Raw genomic sequence first — 25,153 nt, forward strand, 5'->3', positions numbered from 1 at the left:
TAAGCCCACCCTAAACCAGAGCCGAATTATAGTTGCAAATTAAATCCCAAATTCCAAGCTGCAAAGCTTTTGTGTAAGAAGTCATGGGCGTGCTCACGATTTTGTCTCGTGAGCTATAAGGGAAGCAAACTAATTACGTCTCCGTCTATGGGGAAAAACCAACCCAACCCTGGGCTTCAATAAACCGGAGCCTGCCGACGTGAAACAATCCGTAAATGATACTTAAACACATGTTCCGCGAATCGCTTAATAATGATTCTGCAGGACCTGCGGAATGATTATCGAATATCTGGGGGTCCCTAAAGGCGTGGGCGTAGGTGATTCAACTCCCTCATTTGTAAATATTTTATGAACAAATGTTCTAGTTTCTAGGGCTTAATGAGAAAAATATCTAAAATCTTCTTTAAAAGGCACTAATAAATGTTGATGATATTTTTTAATCCGAAATAAGTAGAATTTGTTTTAATCATGTAATATACAGGATGGTTTATATGCAACGTAAAATTTTTGAGGAGCTCATGACGGCTCATATTAGTCAAAAATCGGTGAAGGAAAATACAGAAAGGTGGTGAACTAATAAGTTCATAATGTTCAATAATATATAGGAGTGCAATGAAAAAGAATCAGTTCCTATATACAACTATTGTATTTTGTAATACATGTATCAATAGATGAAACAACGATATATGAAAAATCGAGCTAATTTTATTTTATCAGAACTTATAACTTCAATAGATTTACGAATTTTGATACTTTAAATTCGTCGGCATAAAAAGTTATTGTGCGAAAAAACTGGTATTTCTAACGATTTTTGAGATGTTTTCAATCGAATGATTCCGAATCTTTTGTTAATACTCAAATCCAGGGACTAGTACCAGAAGAATCTTTAGAAGGACGGGAGCCAGCAACTTACCAATTTCTAAACTTCTACGTAAAAAGATGTTTTCCGCCACTGTATTCTCATTTGAACTTTGTTGCCGTGAGATTTTCAACCTAGAATAGATTTCTCCAATTTGCTACTCTAATAGCAAATTCCTGACCATTTGTTCTTTAGTAGAATATTGTTCACCGACTAGAGAACATTTACAAAGAGAGATACACTGAATTAAACAAATAGCAATTCTTACAATCTAAAAAGTTCTTATTTAATGAGAAGACAGTACTTTCTACATGAATTTTCAATTAATGTGTAGTGTGGAATTTTAGGAGATACGAGTTTAGGACCAATTTAACTTCCGCAAAACTAAATGGGGAACAGTACTTAAAGTTCCTGAAAAACGACTTACCTCTAGTTTTAGAGCATGTGCCTCTAGTCTTAAGACAATATTTTTGATTTATGCGAAATATCGCTTTTAATCATTTTCTTATACGTATGAAGAAGTTCATGAATATGAATGTTCCACATCGATTAATTGGTTGGGATAGTGAACATCTATAGCCATCATGAAATCCCCATTTAACTCCATTAGACTTTTTTGTTGGATTTTTTAAAGTGGTTTGTATACCAATCCATATCTATGAGTAGAGAAGAGTTATGAGATGATATTCAACAAGGTGTACATCTTATACAAGCAGAAACAACACTACAAAATGTTGGTTCAAGACTGAGAAAATGTATTGGTGTAAACGATCGACATCTCGAAAAATTACCTGTGTTAATTTTCAGTCATTTTCATGATATAGGTGCGGTTCTTAGTTCAACTGAGAATATTATTGATTTCGTTCAAGAAAATATCGGTTAACGACCGACATCTTAATACTTCTCTAATATGTTACGAACTCGACTGTTTCAAATATTAACATTTTACTCAACTAAAAAAAAATGTTTTCACGTTTTATCTGGCAGAATCAAGAAAGTAATATTAACAAAAAATATGAAAACGCACGAAATCACTAAATTACATCAAATACGTACCGGAATTCATAAGTTATCTATAGTGATATAAAAGTTAGGTCGATTTTTTCATACCACGGTAAAGTGCAGGTGACACCACCAGTCAGCTTGTTGTGCCCAAAACCCCTCTAGGAGTATTTTTATATCTGTAAATCAAAAACTGTAGGATTTATTACCTATTTACAGAATGAAAACAATACTTTGACGTTCTGTAGAATAAAAACAACCAATTAATATTCATGTGTACCGTGGTTTTTGGATCACCTTGTGTTGTATATTTTACATTAAAAAAAAAACAGTTTCCTCAAGCGGCATCAACATGGCGAAAATTACGTTAAAAAAATTTTAATTTATGTTCTGATAAAGAATCAAATTCCTCGAAACTTTATCGAAAATAAGCGTGTTAAGTAATTGTCCCTTGTAGCTGATTCATAATATTCAAAAATAACCAGGATGTCTCATAGATCTAAAAAATTTGAGATTAAAGCACTTTAAATCAATCATGTCCAAACAATCTTTTAAACAATATTGCAAAAAATATTCTCATAAATCCTCATATTACTTGAAGATTAAATAAGATGTGTATAGAAATTTCAGTACACAAAAAAAGTTGCATTAACTTTAATAACAACCAAATAAAAAAACCGCATACTATAAATTGTTTTTATAGAAAAAAAAGTGGAGTTTTAGCGTTCTAAACCAAGCGAAAATAATCTATCAACATTTTGAGAATTTATGCTTCATAAAGCTTTAGGAACTTATGCATCAAAATGGAAATTCTGATAAAAATAGGAACAAGATAAAATGTTTAAATAGTTCAATGTCGCCAATAAGGAAAACCAAACTATCTGATAAACCATCGGCGCTCAAGTCAAACATTTTTTCGCGAACGAATATCTGACATTCTTATTGATAACTAGAAGTGTTTGAAAGAATCCCTGATTGACCTTATATTGCCAAATAACACTTTTTTCCCTCATCTGATGATCGATTCCTAGCTCGTGTCCATTGATCCATGAATCATGAGATGTCTCAAGAGTTCGAAATGTCAATGCGACATTTGGCCAAAGCCCCTAGAGAGCGTTTACTGCAATGTGCTCTAATTCTCTACAGAATCAAATTACTAGAACATTATTTACACCTGAACGAAATCGATTGAACCGTCTCAACTTGGAACAATAGCAATTGAATGGAAAAGTATTTTCAAATGATTTCTAATCTGTTTGACGCATTACGAACTTCTTCGAGCGACAATTCAAACTATCTTTTGGCCTGAGCCCCATTGTCTCCCTTTCGGTCCGGAAAATTTAATTATGTTTTGTCGCTGGCAGACATCTACTCGGAAAATCTCTCTGTTTTGTTTCAAAGCAAGATGAATGACAAAAAAAAAGTTTCACAGAACTATTCTGAAGATTTGTCCAGCAATGCTGTCTTTCTAGGTGATGCAATTGATAAATAGGCCCGGTTCTTTAATGAAAATCTACGATTAAATCGCCCCAATAGCTATTTTCCCCCTCTCTCCAGATATAAACCAAATCGTTCCGCATCATATCCCAAAAAGAGATGCACTAAAAATCCATTTTATGGGACATTGCGACAGTCATTGCTGCCCGTGATTGTGTTATATTTACCATAAATTCGTCCATAACTCCGCAGTCCCCCCTTCGTTTATAGGACTCTTACAACCCCTGTAAATGAATAATAGTGCGTCAGAATCGAAGGGAACTGAATTTTCATTTTATTGAACGTCGGAAAAGGTGGAAATTTGAAAATCCGCAGTAGTTCTTAAAAAAGTTATTACACCCCGGAAACTCAATCTTTCTATGGCGTCACGTCCCGTCTCTTTCCGATTTAATATAGTTTGGAATTAAATAATCGTGCGTTTGGCAGCTTATATGTGTCTGGAAGTCTGAACTATTAGCAGAAAAGAGTGGGGAAACGGGGAGAAATCGGGTATTTGCAGGAAAGGATTGAGTTGGTTTCTTAACAATATATGAAAAGACTGAATAGAGGAGTAATAGAAAATTTACTAGACATTTAATTAAAGGTTAGCTTCAAAGAATTCCTTAAAATTACAATCAAACACTAGAAATTTTCACGAAAATTCATCTATACTTGCGAATTTTTTTTTCTACAGGCGCCATCTGTTGAGAATCGTTGAAATTATGTAAACCGCAAATCAGATAGGGAACAATATTGGTGGCGCCGTCTGCCAGAACGCGTCTCTTACTAATTCTTTCAAATTGGTTTCCAAGTGTTTAATCAGTTCTTGAGTTATTTACCAACGATTTTGTAGAAAAATCTATAAAAATCTTGATTTATTAATTGAAAAAATATTCGTCTAATATTTTTACAAAGCATTGAGCGATAAATCGAAGTTAAATCTCAATTCAATGAAATTAGCTATTGGAAGGCGTACTCTATAGATAAAGACAAATTTCTAATCGCAGCTCGGGAAAACAACGTTTTGAAAACTCTAAAATTCGTTAGATATCGACCTGGGTATAGTACATAGGTGTGCTATCCATTTTTTTCTACCAACTACTAAGTTATATAAGGATACAGCAAATATCAAAGCAGACGAACATAACAACAAATTACCATAGGAAAATAGTCCTAAAAACTAATAAATTCCGTTTCGAGTCGCTTTATTTTGGAAGTGAAAAAATGAAGATGCATAGGTAAATCAAAGAAACATGCCTAAACAGCTCTCAAGAAAGCTCATAGAGTGATAAGTCTAAGCTTTTGCACTTGAGTGGACATAAATTCTACTTCCGACCGATCAAATCAATTGAATTCCGGATTTACGGCTTGCAATGGAATTTAAGAGCAATTGCACTGGCTCTAACTTCTCCGATAATGTTCTCTACGTGGCCAGGTATAGACGGCTTTCAGGTCAATGGATCGATGTTTGTGTTATTTGAATCAGCTTTGAAACATGGATAGCCAATTTCCATATACAACTAAGCGAATTTGTTGAACGGTGCCTTAAGAACTTCAAAGCGTTACTATAGAAACACGTTGAAAAACATTTCAAATTTTTTCAGTATTCAATATACTGATATATTTAAATATAATAAAAATAAAACAAAATACAAATGTATTTTAATTATGTGCCTATAGGCTAAACTATCATTATTGCTTCTTTACGGACCTATTACAGGATGCTTAAGCAAATATAATAATAGTCAAATTCAACCCCGCGGCCACTGTGAATAACTACCGCAAATCACACAAATCGCATACGTGATGAGGTCACCCTGATACGGTTTTACCAAGACTTGAACATGATAATTAATGTTAACTTGAATATCGCTACTGATGCAAAAAGTGGATATTATTTTAAGTTGAGAATATAATTTTTCTAGGTAAATAACGTCAAAATAACCCCAGAAATAAAAATTTGTCTTTTAATGCTGCGACCGAATTCCTAACTCTACGCCCTGTTATATCGAGAGGTTACTAAATAGTAGATGGCAATTGGGTTATATTCTTTACTAACTCGGTACCCGAAAGAAGCTATTCTCAACAACTCTACATAATTGCAAACCTTTTTGTGACGTGTGCTTAATAAATCGTTTCGCTCTATCTATTAAATAGTGGTACTGGAATGTTCGCTATCGTAGATTAAAGTCCAATATTAGAGCCTATGAAAACTTTAGATTCGGGTAATATTAAAAATATCAGTAAAGCTAAGTTTACTGAATTGTTTCGACTAAATAAAACACTTTTTATTAAGCTAGTTAGGCTGTTTAGGAATGATTTGAATTTACTAAATTATAGAAATAATGTTCCTGTGTCAACTAATATTACATTCCAATTTTAGACTAGGGGATTACACAAAAGATTTGTTAATTTTCAGATTTCACTTTTGCAGTTAATCAAACAAGTGCTCACAGGAAGCAAAGTTTTTTAAGATTTCTCCAGGAACTTAAACTGCATAAAAATAACCAAATCAGAATAGACTATTGATCGATTTCTTCATTTCAGTAAAAATTATCTTGCTGGCAAAATTAAGTACTTGTGCCCTTTTCATACATGTATATTGTTACATATATCTGATTGATAATGAATGCATTTAGATATATACATATCTATGATCTTTTGATGTATTGTCCTCTGTTATGGTCATTTATAATGATAGTAGTATAACAACTTAATAAAATATCTCACATTTTTGTATATTAAGTTTTGGATATCAGTGTATTTTATTTTCTTATAAACCAAAGTACCAGGAATGTGGAACAAATTAGTTCTATCCTTCCACCGCTTTCACCTACTAAGCTTAGTTCACTATTCATATCTAAGCTTATGAATTGAAATTGTTATGTTATGTTTCTGCTGACATAACAAATACATAAAATGGTTATTTTGTTTTTTGCAAATTATATGAGGGAAGCCCAAATAATGCTTTACTCATTGTAAAATATATTATTATCAAAAGCTCTAAGCAAATAAAGCTTCATATAAAAAATTTATACATAGTCATGTTTGCCCATCACTTTTTTACAACATTTCTTCTTTGATAGTCAATTTCCCACTTTTATTGCACATAAGACCTTTTGAGACTCAGTTTTAAATAACTTATGCTTTTCTAGAGCAAAATCGTTGGTTACCAAAGATTTTACCCCATTTAAATACAATTCTAATGATATTCTTCTGAAACCATAAAATGAATGGAAAACATACAGAAATTGGTCAAATTGATCAAATTAAACTTTATGTATGTAAGTTAAAACAAAGCAGTAAAAATTTTGTGTAACTGTTCTAAAATTTTCAGATGTTGAAGAATTCCCCAAAATCATGAGTTGAATCTAAAATACCACTAATTTGGCTAAACATATCAAACTGGGCTTCATACATCTACAAACATAAAATATTGGATTTAAATGATATGAAAGGTCTAAAATTATTTTTTTCTATCAAAATGCCATAAAATCAATACAAAGCATACATAAATTGGCTAAGTGGATCAAATTAAGCTTTAAATAAATTTAAAAAACAAAAATTGTCCTTAAGTGTTTCAAAACTACCAGATATCAAAGATTTGCCAGAAATTAAACAATGTTGCAGCAGAGAAATCACAGATAATGGTTTGAGGTACAGTGTTAATCTAAAAACAATGGTAGCCCTATTAAACAATATCTGCAAAAAAGTGATTAAAGCTATCAGTACTTACACCTCTTTCTTCTAAGGTTTAAATTTTTTTCCCCAATTTGGTAAAGTTTTTTAATGAAAGTCAAGTTGCAAATTGAGATCTTCTCAAATCAGCCATCTTGCCCTTAAGGTTACTTTTGTAACTTGATCAAATGCAGATGCAGAAATTTATTTTAAAAAAGAAGTGAACATTTTTTTTACTTAATAATAATAGTGATTTTTTACCAAGTTTAAAAGCATTCGGGCTTTAGGGTTAACTCTGTCCACGATTCCTTAAACTTAGCGCGGGTATTAGAGGCGATATGGCTACCTTCAGCAAAGTCAAAATGATTTTCCATACATAGCGCAATATATTCCAAGTTGTTGAGCTGAGGTTTCATAATAAGTTTAAATCGGTTTGAACGACGCTAAATTAATAAACGAGAAGTGCTCCGTAAACATAACCTAATTTTGCTTTACCGAAAATGGAGATAAATGGATATTCATTTCAATAGAGCCCTATCGAAAGTTCTCGCCTTCCTCTCTTGCTGCACCGGAACTAGTAATGTCCAGAACTTGTCTGAGTGAGATAGGATAACTATAACCTTACCAACTGGCCTTATAGTTCGTATCATGTCAACATTGTCAAGAGTGTAATACAAATGCTACATTGTTAAGCCTCCGATAAAAGCAATCAGTGACAGTACGGTCGCTGTCATCGTTACCTCGACGACTTGAAACTCACGGTTAACGTTATCTCTGTTGCTTAAAAAATTGTCTCTGCTCTGTTTCAGCAGTGCGTGAGTTGTCAGAAGTCAAAACCGAATTCTATGTTGTGAACCAGTTCAGAAGCCGGTAAATTTAGTTCAGAAATAAAAAGAAAACTTTTTAATTAGAACGACAATTTTACTATTAAAAATAAAAAAGAATTTTAAATAATTCCATGAGTTCAAACCAAACCCAACTTGGTAAAACCCACCAAAATAACCTCTTTACATTTATATCCAATTTTTTCCTTTATAGATGCCTCAGATATTTTTTTAGAATTACTGGAAGTAGCAATACACAACGTTCTTTACACTCGAAACCTTTACCCTCGCTCAATTTACACCCCGAAAAAAAAATACGGGGTGGCTGTATATCAGGCCATCCACCCTGAGGTGGTACAGTACATATCTGAGTGTCTCAAAGCAGTGGAGTTCTACGCTCGGAAGAATCAATTGAAAAAGGTGTTTCTTTGTTTCGAGCTTGATGGAATCGTGTTGGAAAAATTTGTGTTTGATTTGCTGCAAATGCAAGGAAAGTCTATTAAGTAAGCAGTCAATATAATATTAATTTTTAAAAGTCATTGCAAATATTTGTTTTCAGTGACACATTTTTGGTTGAATTGGAATCTACACTGAGAACATTTATGCTCAAACTGCACTCATGTCAAGTGTATTTACAGAATATTGAAAATCCTGAGAGTACTTTCAGTATTCAAATTGAGACTAGTAATGTATCGAGTTTAGAATTTAATGAAAATCCTTCTTATCAGGTAAGAAATCAGGTATGGTTTTTCCTACTGAAACATGGTTAAATATTTTTATTAGAGTTTTTCTTGGATAGAGCAAGATTCTACTACTACAAATGCAACATCAATAGTGCCTCTACATTGCATTCAAACTGACTTTTTAACTCTGCAAACATATATTGAGAAATAGCATGGATGAAAATCTTGAGGGAACCAAAACAAAAACTTTAGCTGTATTCAAAAATGTAATAACCAAAAAAAGAAAAAAAAAGTGCAAATTTAAAACCTATAGATTTTCCGAAGACGAAGACTCTTCGCCTTCAGAATCTGAGCTTGTGATTGATGATGATGTAAAGGAAGATTCAGTGAAGAGGCAAAGGAGAAGTATTGATAGAGTACACCATAAAAATGAAGTTTTGGCTTTGAAGTGCCTATGGGGTGTTTGTGATGATGTTTTCTCAGATATGGGTAAACTCCAGGAACATTTAGAGTGTCATGCTAAAGAAGCTGAAGGTATATTTGGTGTTGACATTTGTAAATAAATATTTTCAACTAGTAATATATATGAGTCAACATAACAAGGAAAATTTTTTAGTCAACTTTTAAACTGCTGAAATTCAATTAAAACCCCCAAAAAAATTTTTTTTAGAACCAAAATGTCAATGGGTGCATTGTCCCAATCCAGACGACATTCCAACATTTGAAATGTTCCTCAGGCATCTTTCCTATCATACTTATATTTCCAAGCTCATCAATATAGGGGAAAATATTTTGAATCGAAACTATCTTCCTGCATGCTCTCTAAAAGCAAGCTATTCCATTGATATACCATATTCGGGTTACACATGCGAATGGGAAGGATGTGATAATCAAACTTTTAACACAATTCAAGATTTTTTTAGTCATATGCAGTGCCATGTTTTGGGTGCACCTACAGGGAAAAAGAGAGGTTCCTCAGAGGTTATTCCTTGCCAGTGGAGTGGTAAGTAAAATTATTTTCCTAGTTTATTTATGATGCTACGTTCTATTTGTAACAATGTAAGTTATTTCTCATAAATTGAAATAAAATCCAGGTTGTGGTGGCAAGTATCCAACTCGCTACAAATTAGCAGATCATTTGAGAGTTCACACTAAAGAAAGACTTATTGCTTGCCCCAAATGTATGGCACTTTTTGCATCAAAAACGTGCTTTTCAGATCACAGGAAACGCCAACTTAAAACTGACAGTATGTATCATACTACAACTACAAATTTTTTTGCAAACTGTTAAGGATCAATCTGAAATTCAGACTATGAGTCGTTTTATCAGAGAATCCCCAGTTTTTAGAGTTTAAGAATTTTTGTGTTCCTTCAAAACTGACCATAAGTGTATTGAACATTTAAAGTTGTATTTTAGTGCGAAGTTATCAATGTTCTCAATGCCTCAAACTTTTCTCAGTTGAGCGCCTCTTGAGCGATCATATGAGATCGCACATAAACCAATATAAGTGCACAATGTGCGACATGACCTTGCCCAAACCTTCAATGTTGGCCAAACATTACCGATATAGACACATGAACGTACGGCCTTTTAACTGCCCGCATTGCAGTAAATCGTAAGTGAAGACTTTTGTTTTGACAGATTTGTGAGTACAATAATTTTGCAGGTTCGTCGCAAAATGTAACTTAACAACCCATTTATTAACCCATCAAGAAAAACCTTTTCAGTGCGATCAATGCGAGTTTGGCTGTAAGAGCAAAGTTGGATTAAGAAGTCATATGAATAAAGTACATGGACTGGTAACATAATTTAAACTTAATTTTTGTGGTACATAAACTAACGATTTTTGTTTAGGATTCTGAAGTTTCATATGAATGTGAAGTTTGCAACACTCAGTTTAAGCGAGGTGACTATCTCACTCATCACTTGATGAAGCGCCATAAGTTCCACTGGCCCTCAGGACATTGTCGTTTTAGGTCTTAATAATTTTTCTTCCCAGAAGTCTTGGTAATCAAAAAAGACTTGCAGATATCGCAAAGATACAGATGGGGTCCATCGTTTACAAACAGTGCGTTATGAAAGTCTCGAAGTAACAGAAGAGATGATTAGAAGCGAATCTATGCCTGCAACAAAACACCCTAGTGCTGTCACTTATCATGTTAGCTGCGATAAGGACACTGGTGGAGAATATAAGTTAACCATTCAACAGGGAGATTCTAAAAAAATTATTGATGTTAAGCCAGCAAAACTTGGGAAAAAAACGAATGGGCCCGATATTATAATCACTATAGAAGACTTGGACGAAAGCGGAAATGTTGTGAAGACCACGGAAGTGAATTCTAGGGAATTTTGTTTGGAAGCTTGAAAGATGATTTAGGTATAGCAGCAATATGCCTGATTTTTAATAAAAAAGTGCACTAGAATTCACTTTTTTTTATTTAAAATGGAACCTACTGTCTATTTTCATATTTTTTAGTTTACTTTTAAATTCTTATATTTCATGTAGCACACACTATTACGAAATTAAACTATTCGAAATATCGACGTTTGAATACGGCACTTTATGCTTTTTATAACATCGTAACTTCCAAACGGTTTAGGCCTTGGTAAAGCAGCTTTTACATGTTTATCTTAATTTTGAAAGACATCAAATTTCCAACTTTGACATGCATAAAATTTTTTGATTAAATCATTGACAGACATCGAGTTTCGTATTTTAATTGAAATTAAAATTTTAAGATAGAAATTTCAAAGTAACTATGTCATAATTCAAATCGCTCGGAAGTTACCACTGTTGAAAGTGGAATAAGCGCTGTATTTCAGATTGATTTTACTAAAGCAGTTGAAAGTTGGAATAAGGTTTGCTAATTGAAATATTTTTAAGATTTTAACGGCACATCGGAAAATGTGCAGTTGGTTTTAATTAAAATAAAAAAGTTCAATTCTAATGCAGCTTTTGATCCAACCCGTATGTTGAAAATGCACCAAGAAATATCCAAAAACCCATCTGATTATTTTAACATCCTTAAACATGCCTACAATTATCTTTCAATTGATACTTTAGTGTCTTATAGCCAAAACGTTTGCAATTCCATACTCTCAATACCTCCTAATTCTCAACATCGCATTACGTTGCGGTCAGGAAAACAACAATAGCATATACATATATATATATATATATATGTATACTTAACTATTACATTATTTTTTTTAAATTATTCGACTTCGTGCGAAAGCTTTTTGATTTCTCGTTAGAAGCTCAAATGCTTTTCAGGAATGTAATCGACAAGGTTATGTGGTAAGTTAACCAGCTGAATTGCATATATCAAACTTACAATGGCAATGTTAATACAAAACAATGATCACTTAAACCTGAAACAAATGACTCTATGTGTTTTATTCAGCCTATACTCTCATGTATCGAATGAGCTTACTTTCTTTAAATGTGTAACTCCTTTGCAAGTTGTTGATAAAAGTCAATAAATTTACTCACCAATTTGTGATAACTTTCCTTCAAATTTCATGAAGTTTTTAGTTTTTATTTGCAATGTATTCAAATCAATTGTGCTCCTGTCTCTTAAATTTGCGTGATATCAAAAATGAAATTGTCCGCATACATAAATTATTTTTTGCCCTTATCAAAAATTTAAAGTTACATTCTTAAAGTTGACTATTGCTATCTGTTGATTGTATTTAACTTAGATATATAAACTCTGTTGTTACCGTCGTTTGCTTAGTGTTAGAATAATTGAGTAACAGAACGACATACACATAAAATCATAGTGTCAAAGCAAAAAAACATATGAACAGCAAACAAGAAACAATTCATAAAAATTTATGAAAATTTGAAATTTTAATTTGTTTCGCATAAAGTCGATTTCACTTAAATTTTAGCTCATTAAGCCTTTGATCTTGAACGCTCATCTTAAGACTCCCTAAAGAACAAATGGTGCAAAATTTTGAATAACTCAAGCATAATTTGTCCCTCTAGATCAGATGATTAAATTAAACACAATATCCTGTTATAATGGTCTGAAAATCATCATTGTCTTGTGGTAATAAGAAGAAACCATAATATGAGCGGAATTACATGGAAGTAAATATTAAACCATAGACTAAATTAAACGATATTATTTTTAAAATAAATTTATTACTAAGTACAAATCCTTATCACACATTGAAGATATACCAGACATAAATACAAAAATTCACTAGAAAAATCCTCAACTAATACGATGTTTGAGCTTATATTCAAATGGTAATCTAAGTCTTGTTGTACAATTACAATTAAAGAAAGAGGTAAAAAATATCTAAAAAAGGCACAAAGGCTATACAATAATAAGTTTAAAGAGTATTTTTTAGGCAGTGTTTTTTTAAACATATTTCCCTACTTGCGACTATTGCTGCCAGTCCACTGACTCCTCTGCTGCAGCTGTAACGAATTCCTGCTTCCATAAGTGCCTTCCTCCTCGTAAGCTTTATTCACAAGGCCATTTTCAAAGATTTCTTTAGCAGGAATGCTGCTAGCCACACTGCTTCTATGATTTCTAGGCACGTTATTGTTGGTCAAGTTATTAAAATCATTTTTTGCGCCTAAAGTTTGCATATTTGATTTTCTACGCTCCGCCATTACTGAGTTCACACGCACTTCCAAAGCTTTCATGGTTTCTCTTCTCATTGTCATGCGCCTGCTCAATACTGGAGTACCTAAAAAAAATGTTTTTTGCAAATTTTAAAAATAATTATGCAATATTTCTACCTCCATTAGGGTTGGCATTAAGTTTAGCAAAGCGCTTCTTGAAAGCAACATCTAAAGTACCGATTTGCCGCTTCTTTTGCGCCGCCCTTTGAATATTATGAATCGTTTTGCGCCGTCCAATGCGGTCCGGTCCTGAGCCTGAATCATTGTCATAATCTGCATCGTCAATGCCTTGAAGCTTTTGAAGTTGCTTTACTATCTCCACTGCTTGTTTGTCCAGTAGAGCATTAGGAGACATTTCTTCCTTCTGAGTACAAAAAAAATGATCTTTATGGTTTTTACGTAATTGTGGCAATGACATACCTTCTTGGTGCATAGATTGAGTTCAGTAGAAGCCAAAATGTGGGCTAAAGTTCCGAATCTATGGAATAACATAGCGACGAATTGGATCACCAAAATGAGAGCGAAAAAGAACACGAAGACTAGACCTATAGGCTCGAGCTGCAGGTACTCTTTGGTGATGTGCACCTAATGAGATTTCAGTAGTGTTACTACAATTATACAAAAAGTTTCTACAGTAACTTAAAATAGAAGAGAGAACTGTACAACGTGCAGTAATTTCAATACACCTGTGAATATATAACATGTAAAACTGCAAGATTTCGTGGGTGTTGGCATAATTCAGAAGTGTTTAATGTTGCTACTGCATATTATACAAATATTTGAGAATAGAATTGTGCATTAATTCTAGATATAGTGTGTGGTGTGTTATTGAAGTCAACAGTGTTATCCACAAAGTATAGTAAAAGAAGATTGTAATGTTGGAACGACACAATGTGGAGACCCAGAACAACGATCTAAATGTGCCCGTTTTGTCTGACATGGCAATGTATTGTGGGACTCGATAATGTACGATTTACACAATGGTGTCAAAAACAATGAAATTAATGCCATTTATTATGGAATTTGTAGATGCTTCCATGCATGCTAAACTTATAGACAAAAGTAATTAGTTTTAAGAAGTGCATCCCATATCCAACAATCAACAACACGCAATAATTGGTGGTGTATGTTACGAGGTGTGCTCACCCATAAAATGTTAGAGCCATGAGGACCACGTGAAATGTACAAGTGCTCTGATTAGGTCATCCAACAATGTTAATAATCTCACCAACTGAACTTAAAACTTGACCACAGGAAGACACCTTCAGGTAAATTAATAACACAGTAGTAAGGTGGGAGGAAGGGGAGACTGAGATTGCGACTTCTCGTTTGCGACTTTGAGGCCTGCTTTTACTACCTTTAAGATAGGTAAAAGTAGGAATTTAGAAGATTGTGTGTTGCAATTTTGGCCCAACAAAATAATTTGTTTCAGCTATGAGAAAACGCAAAAGGTTTAGTATACGGTAAAAACTGAGTATGTACTAAGTTCTGGGTTCTCTTATGCTTTGGACACTTGATTTTTTTCCTTGGGACATTATTATGAATCTATCAGTCTAAAATATCCCATATGTTATGCGATTTTTCAAATTTCCTAACAGCTAAAAGGTTGATTCACCTTTGAAATTCCTATACTCATCTCTTTTAAATTTGAGTTATAAGGATTAGTAAAACATATTAAATAGATATCTTCAATTCTTTGTAAAGCAAATGTTTTATACGGTTTTCTTTTAGTCCCGGAAACCGATATTTTTCCATGGTACACCCTATATGTTATTCAATGTGATCCTACCACTCAAAAGTAACATTTCCTTAATACAGTTTCCTATAGGTTTTTTACCATTTCTCGGGTAATTTGAACTTTTCTGCTCCTGCATAGTAAAAAAAAATAAAGAGATCGTAATATATATAAGTTTGGATCGAACATAGAGAGAGAACTTGAACACAGTTGGATGCTGTCAATAGTGCCCATTTCGAACTAGAAATGCGAGCGATTGACTTTTACGAAGATTGAACGAGTTAAAAGTTAAAATTTTTTTAAAAAGTTTTTCTCGTAGCTCTGAAAATCTTTGAGACACTCAATGAACTAATGACTTTCATTTGTAAGAGGCACCGCACATAAAGAAAATAATGTTAAAAAGCACTTTTTAAATATGATATATAACTTTATACTATAGCGAATGGCTCAAAAACAAAGCGTGATATACGTGAAAAATGGAAGCAACAAATAAGTTTCTAAATTGAACATATCATTCAAATTTTCTGAAAAAAATGGTCAGTGAGATATAATAAAAAATGTTAATTGAATTTAAACTTTTAACACCATATATGTCGGAAAGGATGTGTTTGCGAACCTATGTTCCTATGAAATTTGCTCCATAAAATGACCTAAAGAATTACACCTTGGAATATGTATATCCCGATCTCGAACACTTTGTATACGTATTTATAAAAGCACACTTTCAATGTTTTTTAAAGAAAACTTACTGATATGCTTCTAGTCGATTTCGATGAATTTCAGCCTACATGAGACCATGATTAAAAAAGTTTATAAAATTAATTTCAAATTTAGAAACTTCACAGTTTCTTATAGGGCATCCTGTATAATGTAATATCTCATTTTTTCTCGAGCAATATGATAATGAATAAAAAGAGCAGTGTGGTAAACTACTTTATCGTACTCATTTATAAGCTGAAGGTAACACACGCACAAGTTGAATAAAAAGGGTACACGTCGGAGACGAAATATTTATGGGCCCCGTTACGTCATTGTCCTCCAGCAAAAAGATAATCATTTCGGGATAGTAATACTCTACAAAATATCACGTAACTGTTACTCACATTGTATAGACCGTTGGTTGTAAATTATATTCCTCCTATTAACTTGTTATAAAATTATAATTAAAAAAAAAATAAAAATCAGCATTAAATAAGTTAAAAAATACTACGTTTTGATAATTATTTATTTTTTAAAGGTTTCTACGGCACTGATAGCGCCAAATAAACGATTTTTTTGTAACGTAGGTATTGTGACAACCCAAATTAAAGATTTTTGAAAACTATATTGAATGGTGTATTGCGATTCGAAATCTATTGATTAGTTTTTGAGAAAAACAGCTATAAATTTGGTAGAAAATGCAATATAAGATCAGTTACATGCAATACAGCGTAAACAATGAAGAAACATGTTTTTTAATTGGAAATTGGTTTGTTATCAGTTTTGTACTCATAGTCTTTGGCTAAATAAATAAACAAATATAATATTTACAGAGTGTCCGCGGATGGAGTGCACAAGAGAAAAAAAAATGTTATTCATTTTACGGCAAAAAGTAATTCTTTAAAAAAAGTTCTGCTTGTTGAGAAAATGAGTTTGCAATATAAACATTTTAGATTAGATGTACAGGGTGTTAATAAATTAGGAAAACATAAAAATGTCTCAAGATAGAAGTACTATTATTTTCATTAAAAAGAAAAGTCAAGATAGTCGATTATTGACGTGACAGTCTTTTCAATAATGATTAGCAAAGAAAAACATATTTATTTAATACAATGTTACGGCATTGGAAATATGTCTTTTCAATATACTAGATCTTCGCGTGAAAATTTTCCCAATATCGAAAGGAGCATTGCGAAAAATAATGAACTAATTCAATAAATCTAGATCGGTGATGAATGTGAAGAAAACTAAGAAAACATACGACGAAAATAACGCACATACATTAGTAACAGTAGGGTAAGTTTTAGATAACCCGAAATTATCTTTAAGGGAACATGCAAAAATAGTAAATTTGAGCAAAAGTGAATTATACACAATTTTTGAGGAAAATAAGATTAAACCTTTTAAGACAAAACTGCAGCATACACGTAAACCTCAAGATAGAGAGAAGTTTAGAGTTTTGTTTATGGATAGGTGAAAACTATCTTGAAAACCAGAGATTTCACATATTTATTTTTTAGCGATGAATCTATATTTTGCACAATCGGGCACGTTTCTTCCCAAAACAGTCGTAATTGGGTTTTCGAGAATCCCAATTATATAATAAACAAACGAAGTCAACATTGCCAAAAAGTTAATGCATGGTGTGGAATTTTTTTGTATCGGACCATGGGTCCATATTTTATAGAAGTAAATTTAAACAAGGGCATGTATTTAAACGTTTTGGCAACACGACAGATGTTCTACTCATTGCATGGCCTTGGTCAGACAATGATTACATAATCATTTTAACATAGGGAGGATAGGGAGGTTAGGCCCGATCCATGATTGAGCTCGATCGTCTGACCTTTCTTCGTTAGACTTTTTTCTATGAGGTCCTTAAAACAAAAGGTTTATACGAATGATCTGCCACATGATAGGGAAGAATTAAAAGAGCACTTACAATGAGCAATAGATGAACTAAGGGTGCCGCCAATTATTGGTAAAATGTACAGTAAATTGATTAAGTTAGCAGAAAAGTGTGTCGAGGTGGAAGTCAGTTATGTTAAATAATTTTTAATTATGTAATTTAATACTTTTGAATTTTCATTCCAAAATTGGTATTTAAATTTTTTGTTAGTTAAACATTGTTTCATACATTTTTTGGTAAAAATAATAAGTAGTGGTGCTTCTATTTTGAAGGATTTTTATGTTTTCTTAATTTATTAACACCCTCTATATCTAATCTAAAATGTGTATATTGCAAACTCATTTTCTCAATAAGCAGAACTTTTTATAAAGAATGACTTTTTGCCACAAAATGAATAATAAAGATTTTTTCCCTGTTGTGGCCTCCATCCACGAACACATTGTATATACAATTGAAATAAATATAATCGAAAACAAACCAATTTCCTATCAATAAACTAATTTTGTCTTTGTTTACGTACTATTTAACTGAGTTTATAATGCACTTTTTTACCAAATTTATAGCTTTTTTTGGTCAGAGACTAATTGACAGATTTTAAATTGTAATACACCATTAAATGTAGTTTGGAATGATTTTTAATTTAAGGTGTCACGTGACCCATATTTAACTTTAAAAAAATACGCCATTTTGCGCTATCGGTAATGTAAGCAACATTTAAAAAATAAACAAATCCCAGAAGATAGTATTTTTGTCCTATTTAATGCTGCTTTTGAATAAATTTTTTTTAAGTTAACAAGTTGGGTACAATTTAAAACCGTAAAGTATAATAGAATATTATGAGCAGGTTTTCGGTTTAAATAAATTTATTGCTTTGGGCCAAAATTCCAAACTCATCTGCAACGCCGCACCAAATCACTAACCACAGCCGTAGAGTAGTAAGTCCCAGACCAAGAGACTCATTAGTCCACCAAACGCCAGAAGAAAAGACGAGATTTTTTGAAAAAGAAGACCTTTAAATACCTCGGAGGTTTCTTCGACGTACGTGATATTCGTACGCACTCCCAGAGGCCACTTAACGTGGATTTGGTCCTTGTTCAATTGCAACAAGAACACGACTAACACGAATAGAGCATTGAACATGAAGAATGCGAATACCGATTTATTCCGAAGCTCGATTAAATCTTTCGCGATTCGGTCCTGGAAAAGTAAAATTTGCGTTAGTACTGCCGTCGGCGGTGGGATCGGCGGCACTTTGACGGAAATAGATCAAATCTTCCGTCAAAACTACCGAGCGATCCCACGATAGTTACCTCTTGCGAGCTCTCGTCGTAGGTTATGTTGGTTTTTACTCCAAAGGGCCACTTTATGTGCAAGTTGTCCTTTTTCAAGGTCAACAAGAACACGATCAGCACGAAAAGGGCATTCAGCATAAAGAAAGCGAACACCGATTGGTCTCGCAGCTCTTTTAGATCGGACGCTATACGGGCCTATAACGCATTGGCAAATTCTTTCGTTAATAATAACCTCAACAAAAACTTTCAAATCATTAAAACTACATAAGGCCAATACCTTCTCCTCCTTGTTTTCATCTAACGGATACAAATATTTCTCCAATAAGTCCTTCCAGAATTGCAACTCATTGCTATTCAAGTACTCCACCTCTCCTTTCAGCACATCTGGATCTTCGATCCAGTAGGGATTCACCAAGTCATCTCTCTTGTTTTGCGGCACTGTCGAAGTGCTTTCACTGTCAGATTCAGAAGAACCGTCCTCAGCCGCATCTTCATCCACAGCACTCAGAACGTGGTGATGATCTCCGTGTCTTGAGGAAGCACTCATACTGCGCTTTCTCGAAGCATGTCCAGTTGGATCAACAACTCTGAACAGCACAAAGTCACATTTCGAAAAAAAAAACACAAAAACCACTCACTTTTCAATATGATCAAGTCTCTTTTGAAGTGAATCTAATGATTCCCCAATATGAATCAGCTGCGCTTTCTCATCTCCAGCCTTCTGATGAGTGCAGAGCATGCATTTGAAAAGTCCAGCAAGGGAAATTTCAATACTGCCCTCATCATCCTCACTAGTACCCCCATTTTGCAAGAAACCAAGCAGGGACTTATTCTTGACCTTCTTCTTTGCTTCTTCAGCCTGTTTCTTTTCCTCTTCGAGTTCCTTCTTGGTTTTTTTCACAGCCACTTCTCGGGTGCCCCAGGAGACATTGTTTAAGTTGATGATGGAATAGAGAATCAACAGCAAGTACATGGAAGGAATGGAAAGCAAGTAAATCAATCCTGGGACGATGCACCAGAACTCTTGAGGGTGTAAACAGGCTGCTATGAAGAAAGAGGTGGTCATGGCTATCAAGAAAATAGCTGATGGGGAGCCGATTCCGTCTTCGCGCAGCTGTAAGGCTGTTCCCACGATTACTGCCATCATGATTAATGCATAGCCAGTTGAGAGAATTTGAGCCACGATTAACTACAAACCAAAGCAATAAATTATTTTAATATTTCAGGTTTCGGACAATAAAGAAATTTCAAAAGTGGTAAAAACTGGGCACTTGTCTTCTCGAGTATACAGTCTGTAAATGAAATAGAGGGACATATTTTAAGGACTGATTTTATATTCGAAAATATGAAGAAAAGTTGGTATAAATATGGGTTCAAAAATTCTTCTAAGCGAGCTACGGCTTCTAAGAAAGGGGACCACCAAGAAATGCAGATTGGCGGGAGAAACCAGAGAGGAACAATATTTACTTCACATATTCCCGTATCCTTTAACTTTAATGGCAATTTAATATCGAAATATGATTTGTTTCCTAAAATTACACAGAAAAGATACTCTTGATAAATTGTCGTATGACAAACCATTTAAGAGATACGCCGCTTTAAAGGAAACATCACAAGGTGAGAAGCTGAAGTTGAGTAGTGAAATTGTGTAGCAAAACAAAATTTTCCTTTTTGGTAGAAGGTATGAAACAATAACAAAACTTAAAAAATCAAGTTCAAAACTAATAAACAATTTCACTACCTAAATTCAGCTCCTCACCTTACAATGTTTCTGTTAAATCGACATATCTCTTAAACGGTCCGTCCTACAACAATGTATTAAGACTACTTTTTCTGCGTAATTTTAGTCAAGAAATGTAGCTCCCCCCTTCTTGGGGGCCACATTCGAAGGGCCGTAGCTTCCTTAAGAAACTTTTGCGGACCCATGTTTATATCAATTTTGCTTAATATTTTCTAATGTAAATCCAGTCCTTTAAATATGTCCCCCTATTTTATTTACACCCTGTATAAAAATAGACTTCTCAGTTAAGAGGGATTAGGAAAAACAGTTTGGACAATTATTTTTGGTCTGAAATCCAGTAGCTCTTTAATTTTAGATTCATCATCATAAGTACTTTTCAAAGAAATTGTGTATCGGAGAAAATAAAAGAGATGTTGCAACTCGGTTTTTGCAGAATTAGAGTACGTCGAAATTGTTATTTTAAGGCATTTATAAGGCTACTGTTCTACGAACTCCCAAAATGTCAAGTGGCAACAAGTAGCTAAGGAAATTCTTACCTGAATGTTGGATTTGCAAGTGAAACAAACGAGCATAAAGAACAAAATCGGGTATAAGTTGTAATAAAAACTGGTCCAGTTGTCGATTTGGAAGGCTGCCACGAAAGCCCCCACCAACATAAGAAAGATGGTGCCAGGCCCCAAGATGGTACCTCCCATCAGTAGGATTTGATAGCCAATGTAGGGCATTGATATGTTGTCGTTCACGTCTATCGTACGTTTGGAGTCCATGAGTAAATCCATGATGTTGGCGATGGTCGAAGGCACCCAGCGACGCCGCTGGTTGTAGAATTCATTGAAGCCTTCAGGAGCATGAGTGTAAGCGTCGGAGGCAGCGGAATATTCCACTCTGTAACCTCTTTGAAGAAGCAAAGTGCATAACCAACGGTCTTCTCCCTGATCGTATTGTACGTAGTGCCTAGCCTCTGATGAGCTATACGAGTAAATCATTGAAAAAAAAAACATCCAATTTGGAGTTATCACCTACCAAGTGGTATACTTCTTCATGACATTATCATCCATAAGAGCCTTTCCTCTGAATAACGAAAAGCATCCAGGACTACACAGCACACATCCAATCACATGTTCTGTAGCTTTTTGTAGCCAATGCCCAATAGCGTACTCGAACAACTGATACCACACCATAGGCCCTGAACCTAGTGGATGAATGCGACCACAAGCAGCCCCCAAATTTCTATTCTTTTTCATCAAATCAATAAGCAGTAATACCGCCGAAGGCTGAAAATCAATGTCACCATCTAACGTCAGAAGATAAGTATTCTCAGCAATCATTTCTTTTCTGTCCACGGAAATCGGCAATTCCATGAGACGATGACCAAGGAGGTAGTACATGTACATCACTTGAGACCAGCGTTTCCGGTGCCTGATTTTCATTTTGTCTTTCAGATGGGCAATCATCTTGGTTTTGCCCGGCAATTGCCAGATGAGGCGACCTCCATATGGAGTGGGAATTTTCTTAGGGGGGCGCACTCGAATGTGAGTCTGATGAACGTCGGAGGCAGCTTCGTCAATAGTAGCAATCAAAAGCTTGACGAATCTGTTTACTTGAGTGTCGTCGTCGTTATGATCAGCAATTTCAAAGGCGTCGTCGAAGAAAATGTGAGCTAGAATGAGATATGTTAATGCATCCTGTTTTTAAAATATGCTCGGTATTTTTAAAATATTATACAGATTTTGAGGAGCTTTATAAAAAGGCTTATTTTTCCCTCACGATTGATAATAACGTAGTTTGTAAGTGACGGTGGCTCGATTAAGCAGAAACTCGATTAAAATTATATGTTTTTGTTATTATCTGATGAATAACTAATAAGGAAAATAGCCTGATTTTAACGAAAATTGCCCTCAATGAACAACTTACTCTCGAATTCGTAATAATCAGGATCGACGACCCTCAAATACTTCTGCGCCACCCTTCTGGCAGACTGGTCTTCATCTAACCGCAAAATGGACTTCAAAAACTCCATCATCTCCTCCTTATTTTCGTGCCACATGGTAGCGCACGCATAAATCCTCGTAATATTATCGGAACTCTTTATGGTTTTATGCGAAGAACCATCGGTATGATTGGAAATAGTCTCGTAGTACTCATCAGCCTTCTCCTTCTGGATTTCATCCAAATCCTCAGTCTTAACATCCGCCTCATCGTCTCTCCTCCTATATAAGCGAATTACCAAACCATCCAACTAATGAATCTACCATAATTACCTATTCATGCCCATACTTTGGTCAATCAACAGCCCTTCATACATGGGTATCACAAACAACTTCTCAGTTCGAGCTAAACGTTCACACTTTGGAGTCCAAATGTGTAAAGTTACCCATGTTTGAGACAACAACCATAATAGCCATATCCAGGCATGCTGATGTGAAATGAAATCGTTCAAAAACGTAGCTGCAGGTATCTCGTAGAACAGGTAGTCAGGGATGGTATCGTGGAAAAAGCAGGGGTCTCCATTGCGAAGACCACAAGCCGTGATTAGCAAGGACACCGCTACTGGAATTGTAAGGTTGACAGGGAAAGCGTACGAGAAGCCTTGGATCATAATTTTGCAGGCGAATTTCCCGAAAATGTAAGCTAAGTATGAGGCCAGGATGCTGATCATGAGGACGTAGATCGGGCTCCAGTCATTAGAAGAGATCACAGTGTCGTCTCCTGTGGGAATGATTTCTGAGATGTCTGGCAGAACTGTGCCTCCCAATACGGGTTTAATCTAGACAGACAGAGACGATCTTAAGACTGAGAAATAATTAGGCACTGTGAACTTAGTGATAAACACTCGAAGAAGTGAATAAAATAAAGGGTGTTTTTAAATACGTAGCCATACGTCAAGGGGTGATTCTGTGAATTATTTTAAGCTTGTATAAACATAGGTCCAGTAATGCTTCCTTTTCAATATACAGAATATCAAAATTTTTTAAAATCGTTTTTTCGTACAAATCTTAATAATCCTTTGGCCAATTGTGTTGACATTTGGCACTATTAGTTACGGTGATTATTATTCTTTACGCGCCACTGACTTTTTAAAAACTTTTATATGTTTTTTCGCATCGGGTTGCATCAACCTCTATAAACGAACAATTTTGCATGCCATCCCCAAACCTTGTAAATTTAAACCCGATGGCCTCGGTGACCACGACTGTGCTTAATGCGGAAAAAATATAAGTTACAAAAAAATCAGTGGCGCATAAATAACAATAATAACTATAAATAACACTGTCGAATTTCAACAAAATCGACTAAAGACTTATTCACATTTCTATAAAAAACGGTTTTTTGAAAAAAATTTAACATCCTGTATCTTGAAAACGAAGCATTACTGGACCTATGTTTATATAAATTTTTCATTTAGAATCATTCGAAGAATCACTCCGTGAAGCTTGGCCGCGTATTTGAATAATATCGTGTATAAACAAAAATTTATTTCAACATTTCAATTCATATTCGTTAGCGGGAATACTGCTGTATTTCTATTGGTTACACGATTTTATTTATTTAGTGGTTATTACACGTGTTTTGTCGGTATTTACGGCATTGTTACACGCCATATAGACGTCCTGGAAAATACCAATTAATTACGCTGTTTGAAGTCCTTCAATAATTATTATAATAAAAAAACTTTTAGTAACAGTTCAAGTGTTTTTTAACATTTTAGTGTTCGCAAAGCCCAACAATTGTGTTCACTTAAATGGATCATATAAAGCACGTCAAAAGAACAGAACAAATCTTATTCGTTTAACGTACGATATAGAGTGATTCATTACTAACGGGACCAATGAAAACTGGCGATACTACGCATCAAATGGTGACGGTTGGAGAAAATGTGCCTTATCCGAAAGTTGATAGTTTCAAATATACAGGGAATTGAAAATTAATATTTTAATTAATTTTTTTGTCATTCTGAAAAATTCTAGATTAAACACTTGAAAATTTGTAAAGTTACGTTTCCTTAAGTAAGAAAAAGATACGCTTTGCAATTTCTTTGTTGCTAATAGAAGGCGCCAGTTACAGTCCATTTTACAGAATTGATAATTAATAATTTTTTATTCTGTATGTTTGCCGTGAAATTTAATTCAAATATTAAAAGGGCAATAATTTTTCCATTAATTATGTATTCTTGTTTAATTTCGACTTCTCGGTCCGTTTTCGAGACAAACCTATTTAATAAACACTATCTTTAAATTTTATACTCGGAGAAATTAACAGCGAAACAAACCAAGTTCTACAACACATAAAAATAAAAACAAATAATATATCGAATAATGATTTAAAGTAGTTGTCTAACTGAAATATTTTCAAAAAAATGGCAAAAAAAAAGAATTGAAATTTGAACTTTCTACTTCCTGTACATATCCGAAACTATTAACTTTCGGATAAGGCATATTTTCTCCAATTGTCACCATCTGAGGTGTAGTATTTCCAGGTTACGGTTGAACCATTGTTAATGGATCACCCTGTATATTTGAACAATGGGGAGCAGTTAGTCAATATCTGTTAGTACCAAGAATTAGAGCAAATAGTTATTTGTGTATACGTAGAAAGAAGTGCTATGTACATT

At 34.0% G+C, this 25,153-nt stretch overlaps 3 protein-coding genes and 1 long non-coding RNA gene across 5 annotated transcripts in view; 2 read left to right on the plus strand and 2 right to left on the minus strand.

Annotated features, from left to right (window-relative positions):
• Positions 1–721: 721 nt before the first annotated feature.
• On the minus strand, positions 722–2,501 carry LOC136347090 (uncharacterized). Its single transcript, XR_010733427.1, has 4 exons — positions 2,095–2,501; positions 1,916–2,040; positions 1,651–1,812; positions 722–1,515 (listed from the first exon to the last, which is right to left on the minus strand). It is a non-coding gene; the product is annotated as an uncharacterized lncRNA (long non-coding RNA).
• Positions 2,502–7,738: 5,237 nt separating this feature from the next.
• On the plus strand, positions 7,739–8,956 carry LOC136348603 (mitotic spindle assembly checkpoint protein MAD2B-like). The gene is made up of 4 exons (XM_066299547.1): positions 7,739–7,998; positions 8,054–8,342; positions 8,399–8,579; positions 8,847–8,956. Exons 1-4 carry the CDS (start codon positions 7,974–7,976, stop codon positions 8,880–8,882), a joined length of 531 nt encoding a protein of 176 aa, XP_066155644.1. The 5' UTR covers positions 7,739–7,973; the 3' UTR covers positions 8,883–8,956.
• On the plus strand, positions 8,428–10,946 carry LOC136348414 (histone H4 transcription factor-like). Its single transcript, XM_066299210.1, has 8 exons — positions 8,428–8,567; positions 8,623–9,056; positions 9,193–9,525; positions 9,617–9,769; positions 9,940–10,138; positions 10,190–10,322; positions 10,378–10,499; positions 10,552–10,946. The coding sequence occupies exons 2-8, from the start codon at positions 8,735–8,737 to the stop codon at positions 10,886–10,888; spliced, it is 1,599 nt and encodes a 532-aa protein (XP_066155307.1). The 5' UTR covers positions 8,428–8,567; positions 8,623–8,734; the 3' UTR covers positions 10,889–10,946.
• A 1,953-nt stretch (positions 10,947–12,899) lies between these two features.
• kkv (hyaluronan synthase-like protein kkv) overlaps positions 12,900–25,153 on the minus strand; it is a 33,883-nt gene continuing 21,629 nt past the window's right edge. The window contains exons 6-15 of one of the 2 annotated variants that reach the window (XM_066299048.1): positions 22,803–23,308; positions 22,456–22,751; positions 21,565–22,201; positions 21,078–21,510; positions 19,439–19,989; positions 19,078–19,387; positions 18,529–18,705; positions 13,586–13,750; positions 13,283–13,529; positions 12,900–13,230 (exon numbers count right to left, since the gene is read on the minus strand). In XM_066299048.1, the coding sequence (XP_066155145.1) occupies positions 12,911–13,230; positions 13,283–13,529; positions 13,586–13,750; positions 18,529–18,705; positions 19,078–19,387; positions 19,439–19,989; positions 21,078–21,510; positions 21,565–22,201; positions 22,456–22,751; positions 22,803–23,308 (3,642 nt within the window). In that variant the 3' untranslated portion in view covers positions 12,900–12,910. Of the gene's footprint in view, positions 13,231–13,282; positions 13,530–13,585; positions 13,751–18,528; positions 18,706–18,818; positions 18,996–19,077; positions 19,388–19,438; positions 19,990–21,077; positions 21,511–21,564; positions 22,202–22,455; positions 22,752–22,802; positions 23,309–25,153 lie in introns of both variants that reach the window. The other variant, XM_066299040.1, reaches the window with a different exon arrangement.

This window comes from Euwallacea fornicatus, chromosome 2 (genome assembly GCF_040115645.1).
Source record: "Euwallacea fornicatus isolate EFF26 chromosome 2, ASM4011564v1, whole genome shotgun sequence".
Lineage (NCBI taxonomy): Eukaryota > Metazoa > Arthropoda > Insecta > Coleoptera > Curculionidae > Euwallacea > Euwallacea fornicatus.